The sequence below is a fragment of the Chaetodon auriga genome, chromosome 8 (assembly GCF_051107435.1).
Source record: "Chaetodon auriga isolate fChaAug3 chromosome 8, fChaAug3.hap1, whole genome shotgun sequence".
Classification (NCBI taxonomy): Eukaryota; Metazoa; Chordata; class Actinopteri; order Chaetodontiformes; family Chaetodontidae; genus Chaetodon; species Chaetodon auriga.
In genome coordinates this window covers 6,307,668-6,326,663 of record NC_135081.1, presented here as the reverse complement: position 1 = coordinate 6,326,663, position 18,996 = coordinate 6,307,668, and the positions used below count along the sequence as shown (strand labels likewise).

General features: G+C 42.2%; 2 protein-coding genes across 3 annotated transcripts; both read left to right on the top strand.

Moving 5' to 3' along the window:
* Positions 1-2,974: 2,974 nt before the first annotated feature.
* On the top strand, positions 2,975-10,045 carry LOC143324971 (matrilin-2-like). Its single transcript, XM_076737795.1, has 12 exons — positions 2,975-3,101; positions 3,270-3,842; positions 3,971-4,093; positions 4,645-4,767; positions 5,601-5,723; positions 5,892-6,014; positions 6,598-6,720; positions 7,406-7,528; positions 7,634-8,044; positions 8,153-8,305; positions 8,769-8,861; positions 9,969-10,045. The coding sequence occupies exons 1-12, from the start codon at positions 2,975-2,977 to the stop codon at positions 10,022-10,024; spliced, it is 2,151 nt and encodes a 716-aa protein (XP_076593910.1). The 3' UTR covers positions 10,025-10,045.
* Positions 10,046-10,562: 517 nt separating this feature from the next.
* On the top strand, positions 10,563-18,632 carry LOC143324766 (uncharacterized). 2 transcript variants are annotated; one of them, XM_076737483.1, is made up of 4 exons: positions 10,563-10,947; positions 14,024-15,127; positions 17,081-17,146; positions 17,316-18,632. In XM_076737483.1, the coding sequence occupies exons 1-3, from the start codon at positions 10,860-10,862 to the stop codon at positions 17,140-17,142; spliced, it is 1,254 nt and encodes a 417-aa protein (XP_076593598.1). In that variant the 5' UTR covers positions 10,563-10,859; the 3' UTR covers positions 17,143-17,146; positions 17,316-18,632. The 2 variants fall into 2 exon arrangements, with proteins under 2 accessions (XP_076593598.1, XP_076593599.1); XM_076737484.1 differs by having other exon boundaries at positions 10,736-10,947; positions 14,027-15,127.
* The last annotated feature ends 364 nt before the right edge of the window (positions 18,633-18,996 follow it).

Sequence of the window (18,996 nt, the reverse complement as noted above, 5' to 3'; positions counted from 1 at the left end):
TGTGTGGCGGGCAGGTACCCCTAGAGTGGTTGGAATTATGGTGACTCTGCTAACCGGGTCTTTCCATAAACTGCTGTTCCAATGAGGATGTGGAGAGTTCATCCAAGAAACACTTGTAAAATAACCACACAGCTCTTTCACAGTGTCTATGACCTATTAGACTGCAGGACAGTATACATTTACAGTATGTTCTCTTGGTGGAAAGACTTGACACCCCAGTGGACAGACTCTAACACAAGGGCAGATTCTGATCATTTAAATTGTATTTAAATAAAAGGAGCCCTTAAATCTCCAAACTCCATGCCTTCAGTGTCCCTTAATCTGAAATCATAAGGGCTGCTTAAAAAATGTAAAAACAAAAACAAAAACAAAAACAAAAGCAAAAAACTACTACCTACTATAAAGATGACATAACCATAATACTACTAATAGTCAAATTGTGCAAAAGCAAATGTGTGCAAATGTGTATGTGCCGAGGGTAAATGCAAATGTACAAATGGTAAGTCAAATAACAATAATTTAAGAGTAAAGATGAAAATGCACAATATCGTAAAAATAATGCTGCCAACAGTAACACAAATAATACAAGCAATACAATACAAGTAATAGTAATACAAGGTAAGACTTAAGCAGAGAGGGGAATTGAATTCTTGAATTCTTTCATGTAGGAAGAAACTGTGGAGCATGAACAAGGGTCCATGCCCACTCACCCTACATGAGCAGAACAAGAGGCGTCTCCGTGGTTGGAGTCAGAGTGGGAGTAAACAGGGAAACAGAGAGTGGATGGAGTAAAGGACAGAGCAATGCAAGTGCCTGGACAGACTGGGAGAGGGCTGGGATAAACACATGTTTACAGCCTGGAGCTACTAAACTGACTGATTCTCCCTGCTGGAACTCTTTTGACTCAGTGCTGGGATTTATTGAGAAACTTTGCTGGGATTTATTGAGAAACTTTGCTGGGATTTATTGAGAAACTTTGCTTGCAGCAGTTGAGGAATTGCTGTTTTTTTGATAGCAGGGTGAGTAGTTTTTGATTTATTCTCCTGATAGCTTGAGCCTGTTTAGTTGCTGGAGTACTACAGACTCTACTGGCACACTTGGAATATCATATTTTAGATGAACACATACATTTTCTTGAACTTTAAAAAAAAAAACATGGTAAAAAGTGGACTCACCGGCTGCCACCTGTATTCTGTATCAATGCAGTTGAGATATCGTCTTAGTTTCCATCACCTGCATCATGAAAAGCCATCAGAGATAGGGAATGTGCAAAACAGAGATCAGCTCCAATAAAACACACATATGTACAAGCTGTGTTAGTGTTTCATAGTAAACACGCAGCCTTGGCTTTAATTCATGTGCACATGAATTTTTATCACAACCAGACTTAATGTTTTGGAAAATGTTTTTTTCTAAATGGTGTACATATTAAATTAATCCTGTGTCGACACATGGCGATGAAGGACAACATTATGGAAAGTGAGAACATTCAAACCTGCCACTGTGGTACAGTCTGGAGATCTCTGGCTCTTAAATAGATAGATTTGTTATAATGGCCAGGAGTAGATGAAGAAAATACTGTCAGTCCTGTGGCACAGAGACATCAAACAGATGTGAGGTCAGAGGTCGACAGCTCTGTGTGGGATGCAGCATGGATATGTGACCCCTGCAGGTCTCAGGTCAGCGGCTACCCTATACATGTCTGTGTGGGGCTGTTCATCTGCCTGAGATGCAAACAGACCCAACACTGAGTCAGTGTCATCACCCTTAACAGAGTTGAAGGCGCTGTTCAGAACTCCATTAAGAAATCTTGTGATTCTATGTTGCCTTACAACTTTATGAATGTGGATATATTTAGCGTTTTGACAATCACAGACAAGTTTCAGACAGCAGTGGAGCCTGCAGTCTGAATGACAGGTAATGAATGGCTCTCCTGGGGATTGGATAGAGAAACAGTCTGTCGTACTTTTCAGTCTCTCTTTAATCACTTTAAACCACCTATGGAGCAATACATCTAGAAGCTCACTCATATGGAGTTTGCTTGACTTCACATCATGGCAGATGGGAAAAAAATGACACTCATGTAGCCCACAGTCATTCAGATACAGAACCGTTTAATTTACAGTCGGATTATGTCATTTGAAATGTGTTCTCTCCTATGGGTCTACAAACCTATGCAGAGCTGTGTTCATTACACCTATACACGCTGAAATGTGAAATCTGAAGCTGAGGAGGTCAAATATGTGGGAGGTGAAAGTTCTGTCTATTTATATCCTTCCTCGTCATTAGCTTAAATGCAGCATTTCACTAGTCACCTTACTGACACACAGACACTATATCAGTTCCCTACACCAAGGTGGGGAAGTTTTCAATCCTGCAGGGGTGTTTGTGTGTTAGACAACAGCATATTTCAACAGATGAAGTGAAATTTCACCTGGTGTTACACCATGAGAATAAGAAGAATAATTTGGTTTTCAGTGTGGATAGTGCCACCATGTGGCCTTTTATAAAGCACATTATATTTTTATTCATTAACCTTGAATGTTATTTTTACTGGATTCCTTGGTAGACAAGCATTTTCTCCAAAGGCCTTGAAATCTATATCCTCGATCAGCTTCTTACTGTGAGTGATGGGGTCCTTCATGTGCCCCAAGTTTGGACAGTTTAAGTCACATGAGAGATTTCTGCATTTTGCGTTTTTTAGCAGATATATATGTATATATATACGTGTATGTGTGTGTGTGTGTGTGTGTGTGTGTGTACATATGTATGTATGTATACATACACATGTATATATCAAAATAACACAGTCTCTTGTTTTTGTCAATTCCCTTCTTGCCTCTCTCCCTTTCTCTGCCTTTACACTTCCATGCAGACTTGTACTTGCAGACTTGTGCTTGCACTGCATTGTGGGAGTGTTGCTATCAGATCTTTCCTCTTTCCCTAAACGCTGCAGTTGTTTCCTCTTGACAGAATGAGGTCCTTGGCTCTCGGCCTCTTCTGCCTGTTGTGCTGTAATGCAGTTCGACTGGACAGACGCCGTCCCAGACCCATTGCAGCCAGAGGGCAAAATGAGACAACTGCCCAAACCAAAGCAGTGGGTAAGTTAGCAGTTGGCGATTAAAATGTGTGTTTTGCAATCTGCACTTTTTTCTATAAGACACAAATCATAAAGCTCTTGAAAGCTAGTTTAGATTTCTGCACAAATTGAATTGTAACTTTGCACTGTTTGGTTCCCTGATCACAAACCTCTATGTTTTTGGTCACAGAGACCTCTTGCAAAGCCACCCCGCTGGATTTCGTCTTTGTCATCGACAGCTCCCGAAGCATCCGCCCTCACGACTATGAGAAAGTCAAGACCTTCATCATCAACCTGCTTCAGTTCCTGGAGGTTGGCTCTGATGCCACTCGGGTCGGTCTGCTCCAGTATGGCAGCATAGTCCAGCCCGAGTTCTCCCTCAATACCTACACCACCAAGGCTGAGGTGCAACAGGCAGTGAGGAACATGGAGCACCTCGCCACTGGAACAATGACAGGTCTTGCCATCCAGTACACCATGGAGACATCCTTCACTGAGGAACATGGAGCACGACCAGCAAACCTGCACATTCCAAGAATCGCTATGATAGTGACTGATGGGCGGCCTCAGGACACAGTGGAGGAGATTGCAGCTCAGGCAAGGCAGGCTGGCATCCAGATCTTTGCTATTGGAGTGGGGAGGGTGGATATGAACACTCTGAAGACCATAGGGAGTGAGCCACACTCTGAACATGTGCACCTGGTCGCCAACTTTAGCCAAATAGAAAGCCTCATCTCTGTGTTCCAGTCCAAACTGTGTGGAGGTGATGAATCCCATCTATTTTTTTTTTTTTTTTTCTCCATTCCAGTGTCCCTCCTCACTTATGCATACCTGTGTTTTTGAACCCTTTGTTTAAATATCTTTGTTGGTGCATGTGCATGCATGTGCTAGGTTCAGAGATGTGTGAGGTGGTGGACCATCAGTGCCAGCACATCTGTGTGAGCAGTCCTGCCTCATACAGGTGCAAGTGCAGGAAAGGCTTCACCCTCAACCCAGATGGCAAGACGTGTAAAGGTGAAGGAACTCCTTTTCTCTCATCTGATCTGTTCCTTTTGAAGAATGCATTTACCCAGAAAAGGATAATCAGCTAGTCTTTTTCACAATTGCACATTTTTTTTTCACATATGGAACATTTTAGCATCTTTCAGCTAATTTTTTTGGTTTTCCAGTCAACAGCATTTCAAGACTTCTGTTTTGGTTCACTCTGGTGGCATGACCAATGTCAGCCTCAGCAAGTAGCTGTTTTCAAAGGGGAAAAAAACCTAAAACACAATGTATATTACCTGTCAGCACCAAACTACAGAGAGCAAAAACCTTCCCAATTTAGAAATGCAAGAGATCAGGTGCACACAAACGTCAAATGAATGATAATGTTGTTCTGTGTCTGCTGGATGTGTAAATAGGAAACATTTTTGCTAACAAGTTTACCAAATCAGCTTAAAAGTCATGAATAATATGTGAGCATAGTGTTTACAGCTTCTTTCTGCTGCCCTCAAGTGGCAAAAAAGTATTACAGGTTTAAATCTGCAAACTACGCTGTAAACAAAATTCTCCTCCTTCTGTAGCTGAGGATACGTGTGCTGTGGTGGATCATGGCTGTGGACACATCTGTGCCAACCTACCTGATGGGTATGAGTGCCGCTGCCGTCCAGGATATCAACTCACCATCGACCTGAAGACATGCAACAGTAATAATACATTTCATGCTTTGGCAGGGACTCTTCCTTCATCACTAGTGACCTTAACCTCTAACATCACTTCCTCTTTTTGTTGCTGCATTCTTCATTTTAATATGCAAGCCTCAAAAAATGTTACCCGGCTGCATACACAGATGGATATTTTTCAGTTTCTCTGTTTTGCAGTGTATGGCTATTTAATGTCTTGAACGAGTACAAATAAGAATTCTTAATTTTGAGATTATTTATTACCATGATCTTTTAAAGTATCTTTCTACAATATTTACTCTTAATGGTCAAGGGAGCGCATTGAAAAAGGAGCAATCACCAAAAAGTTTGGTGAAGAGCCAGCATTCTTCCTGCCAGTGATGTCCCTCCTTCCCCTTTGTTGGAAAAGGTCCCTCTGCTCCTCTGGTGGATGTTAACAGAGAGCAACGTGGGGAAGATTTCCTGGAGGAAGTGTGCTTTAGCAATCACCAGAGCAGCTGCTGAGATGTGGAGGTGTATCCACAGTGTCAAAAATGACTGTCAGATTTTTGCTGTCGGAGGTTCACAGATGTAGTTCACAGAACAGTTTTTTGAGTGGGTTTTGATTTTCACTTTTGTTATGTATTTATCATGTAACTATTTATGTTCTTGTATACTTGATATATGCGTGTTGATCTGACAGACATACAGAACAAATACAGTGATAAATATTAAGAGATATTCTAGTTACTTCAGCTACAGTACTACTACTAGAAGGAAATGTAGCATTGAAGGCAGCAGTGGCATTGCTGGACGTTGTAGTATTGTAGCAGGAAGATGTACAATTGCATTAATAGGAGATTCATCCTCCTCCTCAGAAATAGACTTCTGTGACCTGGGGAACCATGGCTGTGAACACGACTGTGTCAGCATTCCTGAGTCCTACATTTGCAGGTGTAAGAAGGGCTATGTCCTCAATCTGGATGGCAAGACCTGCAGCAGTAAGTGCTTTTACCTTGTGGTAAAATACTAAAATGATTTCCAGCAACAGTCACCTTTTTTTAAGTTGCCACACATGCTGATTTATATGTTCTCCAGTCATGAATTGTCATTTGTTGATTGTGTTAATGGTGCTTCAGCCTCTGCTCTCTTCTGTTTATGGCACCCAGAGATCGATCACTGTGCTGATGGCACCCACGGGTGTGAACAGGAGTTTATGAACACAGAAGACAGTTGTGTGTGTCAATGCAGAAAAGGCTTCACGCTCAGGCCTGATGGGAAAACATGCAAGAGTGAGTGGCAGACGCTTTGTTTTCAACTTCCTTACTGTGATTTCAAAAAAGAAATTCCAGATTTTCTTTAAGAGTAGGGGACCGCTTTAAACAATAATGTGTTATAATGTGGGACATACAGCATATGTGCTCAGGACATTTGATATAATCAAAAGAGATTTTGATCTTTCCGATACAGAAAATACTTACTCCTTAATCCATCCTAACCTGATAAACTGTTTCTGTCAGAGATCGATCACTGTGCTGGTGGCACCCACGGGTGTGAACAGGAGTTTATGAGTACAGAAGATGCCTGTGTGTGTAAGTGCAGGAAAGGCTACACGCTCAGACCTGATGGGAAAACATGCAAGAGTAAGTGTCCAAAGCTTCTTTCCTCTTATTTCAACAAAGAGAGAAAGACTTCCTTCATAAAGTAAGACATTTCTCTCACAATGATGTGCTATTGATTATTGGTTATGCGTAATGTCACACAGTAATATCTGTTGTAGCTGTGCTCCAAGCATGCCAACTGTAGCACAAGAAGAAGAAGATAAATGCTTTCCATTCATTTTCTCTGTAATTCCTCCCTGACTGTTTGCTGCAGGGATAGACTACTGTGCTGATGGGAAACACGGCTGTGAACAGGAGTTCATGAATACAGAAGATTCATGTGTGTGTAAATGCAGAGATGGATTCACACTCCGACCTGATGGAAAAACATGTCAAAGTGAGTCCAAGCTCATTCACTGTCATTGGTGTTTAGTTACCTGCAGCTAAAGGATGTAATGTAGACACTCAAAAACACTGACTCAGTGGATACTACAGAATAGAAATGCCTTTCCTGTTGTGAGTGAGTCATTGTGGAGGCTCCTGATTGATTTTCACATTTGAATTTCAATTCATATTAAACTGTAGAAAAGTGAAGAAAAGCCTGATTGAAATATGGTCGCATAAAAAAGACAGAACTGGTATCTGTATGGGGCAAAGTGAACAAAATTGAGAATATAATCTTTCATGTTTTCAGTGCCACTATGACCGTTTCTGTCCCCTGTTCCGGTATTTATATGTTACATAATTTAGAATGAGTTCCGAACCTGTTGTGAGGTCATTGTTAATCCCAGTGCTCAATGAAATTCGTTTGCTCTTCCCCCCAGATTAAGGGGATATTCTGTGTTTATGTTTACCACCATGCAGTATTCATGTCCTCAGCTACTTATTAGTCTTATAATGATGATGATGATGTAAACAGTGGATTTACAGCTGCAATAACATCCAATTAGGAATACAAATTTTCCATGGTCGTAATTTGTAATTGTAATGTCTCAACAGCATTCAGGGTCTTTCATGATATATCATATAATTGAAGAATATTTTGCATGCTAATCCTTGTTTCTGTATAATTAATCTCACAGGTCTGGATCTGTGTCAGACAGTGGACCATGGCTGTGAACACCAGTGTGTCAGCACCACTGACTCCTACATCTGCAGATGTTTTGAAGGATTTATGTTGGCTGAAGACGGCAAGAGATGCAAAAGTATGAGCTCAGCTTTCTCTGATATATCACCTCTCCCTTGGAATTTCAGTAAAATGACATAAAAGGTGTTTTTGGTGTTGCTTTTGATGTCCTTGTTTCTGACAGAGCCAGAGTGTGGTGATGGTGTCATGGATCTGGTTTTTGTAATCGATGGCTCTAAGAGTCTGGGCCCTTCCAACTTTGAGCTGGTCAAGCACTTTGTAAACGGCATTGTGGACTCGCTGGACATTTCCAGGACAGGCACACATGTTGGCCTTCTTCAGTACTCCACCAAGGTGCGCACAGAGTTCACCCTGGGCCAGTACACCACAGCGCAGGGCATCAAGCAAGCTGTGTCCCGGATGCAGTACATGGGGAGAGGCTCCATGACTGGCTCAGCCTTGCGTCACATGTTTGAGTTCAGCTTTTCAGCCAAAGAAGGAGCCAGGCCGAACATCCCGCGTGTCAGCATTGTGTTTACTGATGGCAGATCACAGGATGATGTGTCTGAATGGGCTAATAAAGCAAAGAACTCTGGTACACTTACTACTTTACCTTGCCATTCAGAAGCACTACAGCTTTTAATCACACTAATCCTCTCTAATTGCTGTGTCCTGTCATTGTCTTATTTTCTATTGTTTCCAGGGGTCACAATATATGCTTTGGGTGTTGGCAAAGCCATTGAACAGGAGCTGAGAGAAATAGCTTCAGAGCCTGATGAGAAACACCTTTATTATGCTAAGGATTTTGAGGACATGGGAGAAATTACAAAGAAGCTCAAGTCCAGGATTTGTACAGGTACTTAATTGCAAAAGAAGCTTCAACCCCTCAAACAAGATCTCCAGAATTATATTAAAGTGCTCCAAGTTTAAATCTATATATATGTTGGATTACTAATATGACTGTTCAGTGATTTTCATCTGAATCTCTATTCAACACGCCAGTCTCTTGAAAACAATTGCATTTAAATGGTGCATCACTGCCACCTGCTGCTGCTATGACCACCACTGACTCGACCAACTCTGTGCACTGTGCAAAAACATATCACAGCAGTCATTTTTGCTCTGCAATCATGTGCACTTCTAGCTGTATCCCACCCACATCTACCTCAATCTCTATAGGCAGAGACAGGAAGGGAAACCTGCAGGGAGAGATTAGAAGAGATAGGCTGAGGGAAAGTGTAAGATAGGGAAGGTAAGAAAAGAAAAACACATACAAGGAGAGGAAGATCTTCTCATCTCATTTTTTTCTTTCCCCACAGACAAACCATCTGATGAAAACATGTGCCAGTGTGAGAATGTGATAATGTTTCAAAACCAGGTCACTGAGAAGCTGAAGAACCTGGTGCAGAATAATATCCTTTTCTAAAAAGCTAATGACTTCATGTTTACATTCCATTTGTTTCACCTCTGCAATTGTCTGTGTTCAACTGTTCAAGATCAATAGAGAAAAATGCAGTGTGTACAGACGTTGTGTGGTCAGTTTTCTGTTTCGGTGTTTGCCTCTCAGGATGCTTTTCCAGGGCAGACTGTGGAATACCAGTGAAGCCACCAACAGTGTGGATGAGGGCAAAAATGATTAATGTGTTGTTTTCAATCCTGAAAACAAGTGAAACTGGGTCAAACACTGCTAATCCCATGTCTTTTGTTTTCTGGGTTTAGAAACTAATATGTAAGAAAGTCTTAATGTTGACACAAGCTGTGAGGGCATGTCAGGCACAAAGGACAATTTAAAGGCAGAATGAGTAGGATTTGTTGGTTGTGGCTCAACGGCTTCTCATGGGTGCATGCTTACAATCTGGCACCTGGTCACTACATTTTATGGACTCAACCTTCACACTCTGTGGGCTGTTATTGGCTGGGGACTACAGTCCAAAGGATGACGCTCAGAAACATCCTGAACACATGGGAAGGATCTCTGCAGATAAATACATCACCACACACTCCTAGTGGGTCATAAGTGATTACTGAGAGGGATTACTTTCAGCCTTTAAGGGTTCTATTTACCCAAAAGTCAAAGCCCATGACAAACACATCACTTTAACTCAAAAATGAACACATTTAACGGGGCAAAATAATGCAGATCTCTCTAGTTTCTTATGAATTGTCTGGACAATGAACATACTGAGAACATATTAAACATTATACTGTGAAGAGATTATATTAACCAAAGCTGTAGATGTTTTCTCAGTTCATATTACTTTGCTCTGTGTGATCTAAAACACATATCATATCGCATAACATGTTTGAACACCTGTAGTATATACAGAGAAACCAGCATCTTAAACTCTCCCTTATGCTGGTTGAATGCCACATTAGTACACAAATTACTTTTTTTTTTTAGTGTGGTGTTATTTGAATGTAAGTTCTCTTTAACAAAGCCCATTATATGCAAAAGAAATTTCCAAACTCGGCAGTTTGTGTTTTCATTTGTATCTGCATCTTTCCCTTAACATGCCTACTTGAAGCCATGTCAAAGAAGCTGGACGCACTTGAGAATCAACTTGTGCTCAAATAAAAGGCTGAGACTCGCCCATTTCCGCCCCACCCCTCCCCCCACCCTGCAGCGTGGCATTCACAAGATCCCTTTAATCCTGCTCTACAAGCTGCACTGAAACATATGCAAATGCGATGCTTTCAACAGAACCTATTTATACACTTTTGTATACAACACAATGTATTTTTGTCTGTTATTTTCTTAAGGTAACATCAGATCAAATGTATTATTGTATAACTTTGTACAGTAAACTGTCAAATAAACATTTCACATTTATTGTTTGTTTTAATTAGGTTTTTTGATTACTGTGGCGGGATATTTAAACAGTATCCAACTCAAATCTGGTACTTAACTATTTGTCACAAAAATGAGTGTGTGTTGTCTTTCATTGACTCAATTCACTACAAAAATTGAACCACTCTATAAAAAAATGCATGCATGGTTCATGTGCTACCCTGAATATTACCACCAGGTGGTGGATCTCTTCCAGTAGGGACACCCGGAGAAAGGGGAGGACACTCAGTTAAAGCACATGTTTGCCTCCTCCTCCTATATGAACAGTGTGAGTGTGAGCAGGAGGCAGTCAGGGATCATTCAGCAGTAGTGCCTGCGCTGCTTAGCTGCATTCTCACAACAGATCTGGGGCAAGAGGGCAGCAGGCCATGCATGAACACACAAAGAGACAAGGGGAGATAATGGTGCCCAGCTACGCATAGGAACTGAAAAGCTATAGCTGTCCATGTTTTCACTGCCAGACAGTCTCTGTCTTTGCTAGCAGAGAGCAGTGTGGACTTGTCTTTGCTTCAATAATAAGTTCCAAGGCTTTTTTTATTCATCTCAACGCTTTTTTTCAAACATGGGGTGCTCCTCATCCAGTGCACAGACGGTTGATCAAGAGAAGAGACCAGGTACCAAACCAGAGGAGAGCAATGGAGATACAGTGGGTAAGTAGTGGTCACCTATGTACAATTTAAATGTGTATGTGAGGGTGTTTCAACTGCAGAGTATGAGATATAATAATCAATACTGAACGTTTTGTCAAGATGTATACAGTAGTTGCTCTCAGTTACTTTCACTGAGTCTTGCTGAGGGGTGTGTGGCTGCTGGTCTAGTACACTGTGTGCTTTCTCACTCTCCTCTGCTGCACAACAGACTACATTTCCTCACGATGAGAATTATTCATGCTGAGCCACTTTACCCAAAGTGGTTGGTATTTATTTTTAGTCAGTCATTTCTAGCTTTATGTCCATTCAAAGTGTGTTGACAAAAACTGTAACCTGCATTGCATGACTTCATGATAAAAGGAGGAGCTATATTGTATGATCCTGTTAAAGTCTCAATCTCGTTCTATAGGGCTAAGTGGGCATGTATATGTAGATGAAGCTAGACTGGTAGAACCGAGATACAAGTCCTACAGTATCATGTGAGAAAGGCAGCTGGGAGTGTTTTACAGTCTATCTGCAGCCTGAGGCAAGGGCTGCAACCCAACCTGTTTTCCTCCACTGTGCAGTCAACTGATTTGTCACTTAAGGTGTTTTTCACACACACAAATGCATGCCTTTTATGCAAGACCAAGCATTAGCATCACCTTCATGCTTTCAATGGTTGTATGCAAAGGTTTTCGCACACAGTCGTTGAAAAGAGCAAGTGGCTTAGATTGTCATCTCTGCATGCATGATAAGGAGTGTTTGAAATTCGCTCCAGGAATTTACAACTCACACAATGGATGCAGGGTTGCAAAGGAGAAAGAGGAGGGGCAAGGAGATTGATGCCTTTTTGAAAAGAACCCAAATGTTTTCAGACTACTCTAAAATTCCTTTGGACAGGACGGCAGAGCCCGGCTCTCGAACTGTTTAGCATCTAAATGTGGAGCCATGCTCTGTGGGCCTTGGTTTATTTGGCTCTGCATATGGACTCTGTGTTCAAGCCTATGCAGACATCCACCAACGGGCCGGACACAGACCATGATTGTCCATTCATGGCTCCAACCTACTGGCACATGGCTGTGTCAAGCCAGGCACGGCTGCATGTACAGTGTGTTCTCACTGCATCACCCCTCATAAACATGACGTGACAGTGCCTTTGTTAGAAAGTGTTCGTTGTGCACGTGATTGCTCAAGTCAGTGCTTTGATTTGAATGAAAAAAGTTTGTCTTTGAGGAAAGCAACGTGTTGTGTAATTATTACAGCTGGTATAGTTCCTCTGCATTCATATACAGCATTTCCATCTTCCACTGTGTCACTTTGTCATGTTTGTGTCAGGGCATTGTCTCTCCAGCCAGCCAGCTATGGTCACCTGGAGAAGCTCGAGTCTGTTTCCAGGCTCTTACGTCACCCCAACAAGAAAACCAGTTATTGTGCTCTTTGCCCGGACAGGCTTCTCTCAATGTGGCTGAATGGGTGGAGGTTTAAATCATACACTGCACAGTCTGTCTAACAAACCAGCTGTACACCATCCAAGCCACCACTGGTCCCATCCCCTGTCCGGGCCCCCTGTCTGTCCCCCTCCCTCCCCTCTGAGCTCTTGGCCAGCCATGGCACTGTTTTGACTGGGATCTCTGTCGTCTCTGGCTGCTAAATCATGTTGACACACGAGTCATCCATGCCTGGAGAGGCTGTCTCTGTCTCGACCCAAACACACATTCACACTTTTTAACAGCAGTTCTGGCCTGCTGTGCAGACAACAGCTTTGTATTCTCTGTGATAGTTGGTGTGTGAGGTGGATTTCTCCTCAAAGAAGCGGAGAGGATGTTTGAAATCTCTAAAGGGGAGGTGTGCAAGTAAAAAACCATTGTAAGGAATCGAAGGTTCTGAGAACACCTGTCTTAAAACCTTTTCTTCTACAATTCTACACTATTATTATTAGAAATATTTCATTTCACATAAACACTTTCTGTGTTACGTGTCCTTCCACCAGCTCATTTTCATTTGAGTTGCCAGCCAGTCACATTCCCTTCCACCCATCACTCTCGGCTCTTTTTACCACTTCTGACAGACAAGTAAAATCAGGAAGCTGCAGTGTCCAAACTCTCCACCCATTCAGCTTCTGGTTTGTCTCATTTGTGAACAAAGTGTTTTTTGCAAAGGAGTTCGCTGTGAAATATTGTTGAGGGAAACTTTGATAAAAGGCACATCAAAGGCTTCTGTTGATGCTGTTGTGATTCCTCTAACGTTGCAGTTCCTGACATTTGACTTCTCCAAGCCCTCATCTACTGTATTTTTCACCCAAGGGCTGATGGCTCGTTCACATCCACAGTTATGAGAGCAGAGGGCAGGGAATGAGAATGAAGGCAGGGTGTCTCCCCAAAAGCAAGCTAAGCCATCCTCACGTGTATTTTATTTCCCATGAGAGTGACTTGTGTGTCTTCGGGGCTTTAGACAAAAACAGGCTTCAATGAATCAGATTTTCAACTACGGAAATGAAAGGATGTTTCCTCCAGCACGCAGTCTGTGTGCCTTATTGCCTCATTTCCTATCTCCTGCCTTCAATGTTGAGTTAACCTGCTGTTTTGCTGTATTTATGGGTTTATATGCTAAGTTATTCACATCTATAAATTATTATCCACATGAAAAGGTGTTGCTTTTCATTAGGTTTATGTCATGCTTCACTCTGCTGATCTACAAATGAAACAGATTTTTTGCAGTTTAAAACACTTCATTTACTGTATGTGTTGTATTTATTCAAGAAAAGAACTTAGAGGGACATATATAACAACCTGCAAAACGGATGGTTGAATGTTCGTTTTAGGAAGTTGATAAGAATATTGTCATGACAAATGCGATAATTAATTAACAAAGAAAAATGTCGAATTCATAGATTAGGTCAAGGACCACCAAGAAGTTTCAAGAATAATCCAATGAGGAATCTACTTGAAAGCTTTTTTGGTGCTCAGCATTGTCATGTAGTTATTGTTAACAGGGCAGCACTAGCTGAAAGGACTGATGAAGACTGATAAGTAGCACATGCTTGCATGTTGTAAAGCCTAATCAAGCTTCTCTTTTGTCATCCCTGTGTTGACAGCAGTCAGAAACGGTATCATCGCAGACGATGCACAAACCATTGAGGACCAGATGCAGCTGCCTGTGCAGACTGCCTTACCAGACGATCTACAACCAGGAGCAGATGATGAGGCGGAGGCTGTGTTAGTAGCCCTGGAAGCCCAGGAGGATCTTGGTTCTGGGGAGGACCTCCTGGCTGCTCCTGAGCCTCAGCCAGAGGCTGTCACCCCTGCAGAGCCAGCTCCAGAGGTTGTTGCTGCTCCTGCTGAAGCTGCCACTGAACCTGAGGCTGCTGTAGAGGTTGAAGCTGCCCCTGTAGAAACTGTAGTGGCTGAGGCTGTTCCTGAGGCCAAAGCCCTTGTTGAGGCTACAGAGGAAGCCCCAGCTGCTGGATCTGTTGTGCAGGCAGAGACCCCTGCTGTTGTTGAGGAGGTGACTACTGTGCCAGATGAGGCTTCTCCTGCAGTTGCCACTGCTGTTGAACCTGTTGTAGCTGAGCCAGCTGAGGCCCCTGTAGTCGTGGAAGAGGCAGCAGCTGTGGTGGCTGAGGCCCCTGCTGAAGTGGCTGCTCCTGTGGAGGCAGAGGCTCCAACTGACAATGCTGCCCCAGTTACTGCCTCAACAGCACCAAGTGAATCAGGTGAAGCACCAGCACCAGGTGAGACTGGAGCCCCAGGCGAAGTTGTGTCACCAGATGAGGCCTCAGCACCAGCTGAATCATCCGCACCTGTACAGGCAGCAGAGCTTGTAATAGATACAGAGATTGCTGTAGCAACTGTTCCAGAGATGCCTCCAATATCTGCAGTTGAGGCTCAACCTGAACCTCAGCCTGCTGTTGAGGAGGCAGCAGTACCTCCTGCGGCCCCTGCTGAGACTGCCCCACCAGCAGAGGCAACCGGCCCCGCAGAAGTCACCCCTGCTCCAGGTCCAGAAGCTGGATCTGCTGCTCCTGAGCCGGCCCAGGAGACAGAGGTTCCAGCATCTACACCAGGGGTTTCAGAAACCTCCTCAGCAGCCCCAGAGGCTCCAGCAGAAACTGTGACGGACACCGTAGCCCTGACAGGGACTCCTGTGGTTGAGTCCACCCCAGTAGACTCAGCACCGGCCCCTGAGCCCTCACCCGAAGGTATGAAAATCTGACTGACACCTCTGTATTGTCAATCAATTTTACACTGTTTTCTTTGTTGAGGATACAAAAGTCAAATATACAAAAGATACAAGATAACATACAGAGGTCAAAAGAAATGTGATTTTTGATTTTTACAGCAGTAATGGAAAGGTGAATAGACTCCCACAGCAGTACCTATGTAGCTATTTCAGGCAGATTTTCATTTGACTTCCATAACTGACTGTTGACACGCTGCAATGTGGTGGAGCCACATTTCCTCCAGAGTAAAAATATTAATGGCTGAAGGATGAATACAACAGGATTCCAGTGACGAGGGCTGCCATTGTTAAGCATAGAATAGTTTCCTGGCAAACCTGTCGTGTTAACTTTAATGCATCATACCATGTTTTAATGTGCTTGACAAGGCATGATCAACAAATTCTGACAGACTGACCTACACCCAAAAACTGTCAGCCATCCAAACAGTTCAAAAACCACGGGCTGAAATAGCTTGAGGAATCTATGCAAACATGCATTAGGCACTAATCATGTGTAAACAAGCAGGAAGAGGTCAGAAGGGAGGAAGGTGAGACAGAAAGATGGGCTCAACTAAGTCATGTGCACATAGATAAGATTTTGTTTACATCCAGGTAAAAAATTAATGGTCCTTCAACATTCACACCAGCCAATCCATCTTCCTGTTACACATATGGCCAAAGTAAGACGGTTCTCTGCAAAGACACTTTAACAGCATCACCCCCTTGGAGGTGGTAACTATGCGGATATCTGACACACACACATGGTTAGCAACACCAAACTCTCAGTAAACCATCCAAGTGTTCTTGTAATAAGCATTTCTTCATTTAGTTTCCTGTCTGTACTCCTGTGATTAGTTGGAGCTGACAGGATGAACAGGATATTGTTGGCCCGCAAGGCTGAACAGATAACACAGTGTGAGAATTAGAAAGCAGCCACATGCTCCGAGTGAGAAATGAAGGCTTGTCTTGAGTGTTATGGCAGCAGCATGTTGACAGCACAACAGCTCCAGTCACGCAACTCTCACTCATTGTACTCTGGTGTGAACTGGCTATAGAATAATCCTGCCATGCTGCTTCAAATTACACAAGACAATGTAAAGGCTCTATAAAGCTGACTGGATTCCAGTCATTGTGCAAACATGTGAGGTAAAGTAAAACCATTTTCAGGTCTTTTTTTAAATGAGAATTCAGTCAATCATCCCGTGGTAGGTAGGTAGGTAGGTAGGTAGGTAAGATAGAGGTAAGATAGATAGATACTTTATTCATCCCTCTCTTTCTTTTAGTCTATGTTATAGTGATGCTATTTCTTCCCTCAGTACTGAAACTAATGTCAGGTACAGGTACAGACACAGCAGCACTTTTTTACATGCCTGTTATTGATTTTATTGGGGAAAAATAACGACAACAATTTAAAATCCGTTTACTAATTCTCAAGTGTGTATTCTTCATATTGACCCATTAAATGCAGAGTACCTCCAGTGGTCAGTTCCTTGTGTAAAGGCACATAGCTTATGGTTTTCAGGACAGCCTGCACCCCACTCTTGACTCTCAGAGAACATGCTGTACTTTTAGGGCAGAGACGCCCCTTCAGCCAGCACGTGTAAAATACTGGTCTGGTGTGGAAGGCATATTGCATAACTTTTATGAGATTTTCTCCCCGGAGGCTCAGTATGGTGTGTGTGTGTGTTTGTATGTGTTCAGAGGCCAGGTAAATCACTAGTAAACCAGTTCAGCAGAACCAGATGTGGTTAAAAACAAATGGTTCACTCCTCACCTCTCTGTGGTGTGTTGTGACAGTCTTTAGTTTAGTGATGGTAAAGTCATATGTCAAACAAGCTCAAAGTGCCCTTGTTTTGAATGAAAATGTCATTTATTGATTTCCCCTCACTGTGTGTGTGTGTGTGTGTGTGTGTGTGTGTGTGTGTGTGTGCAGTGGTGTCTACAGCTGTGGCCTCTCAGGATGCAGAGGGTGACAAAGCCAAAAAGGAGGACTGAGTTGGTAAGAGCACAACCACAAACCACTTTAACCCAATGCAAATAACACAGGATCACCTCAGCATCCAGTCTAACTTTACATGTTGTATGTACTACATGTAAAACTCTACATGTGAATATAGGAAGTGCATGTCAGATAGGATTGTCTCATTCCTTTCTTTATCATCTTTCAGAGAGAAGAGATTGACCAAAATAACAAAACCCCCAAAGCTACCATCACAAGGCAACCGGAAGGAAAACAAGACAAAGCAACAAACACCACATTTTCAGTATTTTCTCATTAGCGCTCACCAAACTGTACACCACATACATTAATATGCATGGTGCCTTAATAACATGTCATTTAGGGAAACAGCAGGATTTTTCCTTTATTTGTAAATATAGACTAAGTTTTTCTACTGAGACCTTATGTGCCTGGAGCCACATACTCTACAAGCCTATGCAAAGGAAAAATGCTCTAGAAACACTTAGGATAGGTTGGATGAGACAAGAGGGTGCAATATCCTGTGAAATCTGTGAACTCTTGTGGCAGTGTGATGAACTAGGGAAGGATGCTTGGTAAGGAAGTTCTTGACTGTTTAAAATAGCTGCTTCTGAGGAATACAAGCCAAACACAACTGTGAATGAAATTATGCAAAGAGCTCGAGGTGACAGAAACCCCAATCTGGGTGGATGAACGACACACTGGCGAGGTTTACACTGCCAGATAATTGCAACTTTTATCACCTGCATGAAACAGATTTTTAAGGATAACATTAAAATTTGATCAGAACTCCACATTTTTTGTCTAGTGTTTACACATTATTTAATTGCAACCTTCTAATGAGGTTCATGTAATTAATAGGAATGACAGTACTAAATGTTGAGTAACAGGGTGTACAGTGTAGTACTGATAAGCATTACTGCAAGTCAAATCCATGTTTCCTTAGAGAAATTTTTTCAGTATCACTTCATTGGTTTCCACGGAAAAATCATAGATATGTATTTTTGTTTTGCGTAAGGAGGAAAAAGATGCATGCAGTTGATACGTAGATTAAATGAGTTACTGCCAGGTTGAGGGTGCAGATGATCTCGGCACTGATATGTCATCGTGCTGTTCTATGATTCCATTTCATGCAGCTGTACTGTAGCTGGCAGATGTGTGTGTCTGTGATTCTCTTCCTGAAAACAAAGGCATTTCCAACTGTAACTGTAAAGGCACATTGGTTTTGGTTTGAGTGCATTACATACATGTGTAGCACAGTACTAGATCACCTAGTGGACAAGATTTTGAAAATATCATTAGTCTTACATGCTGTGCTTAAAAAGCGTCAAGTTCTTAGAGAATGACTTCAATTGTGTCAGATGTGATGGACGTTGTGGGAACAAAGATTTCTTTTGATGTCTGATGATATCTTTTTCCACCTGTTTCTTTCTCTGTAATATATTCTTTTTGAGCTTTGCCTGTGATTCTGCTAACCTAGTGTACAGAATAAAGTTTCCCTCACTAATACATGTGCTTTTTTTGAAATGAGATGGAACTGTGTTCATAATACCCCAGATGCATGTTTCATGTTTAAAAAAAGAACATGCAGACATTAAAAATGCATACAGACAGCTGAGGCATGTGCTACAGAACGCTGGGAGACAGTAGGCCACTTGCATTATCCAAAGGTACAAGGCTGACCTTTAAAAGAGTTGCTTTTCATCATATGGCCTGCAGTCTAACAGCTTCTTAAAGCAACATATCACTATAACTGATGCACACAGGTTCATTTTCAGTTTCAATACCATTGTGTTTTTGTTTTGCTGTGCACAGAAACTGAAAAGTAGCCCCTAGTCATTTAATTTAGTACTATTATGTGCACAAAACAG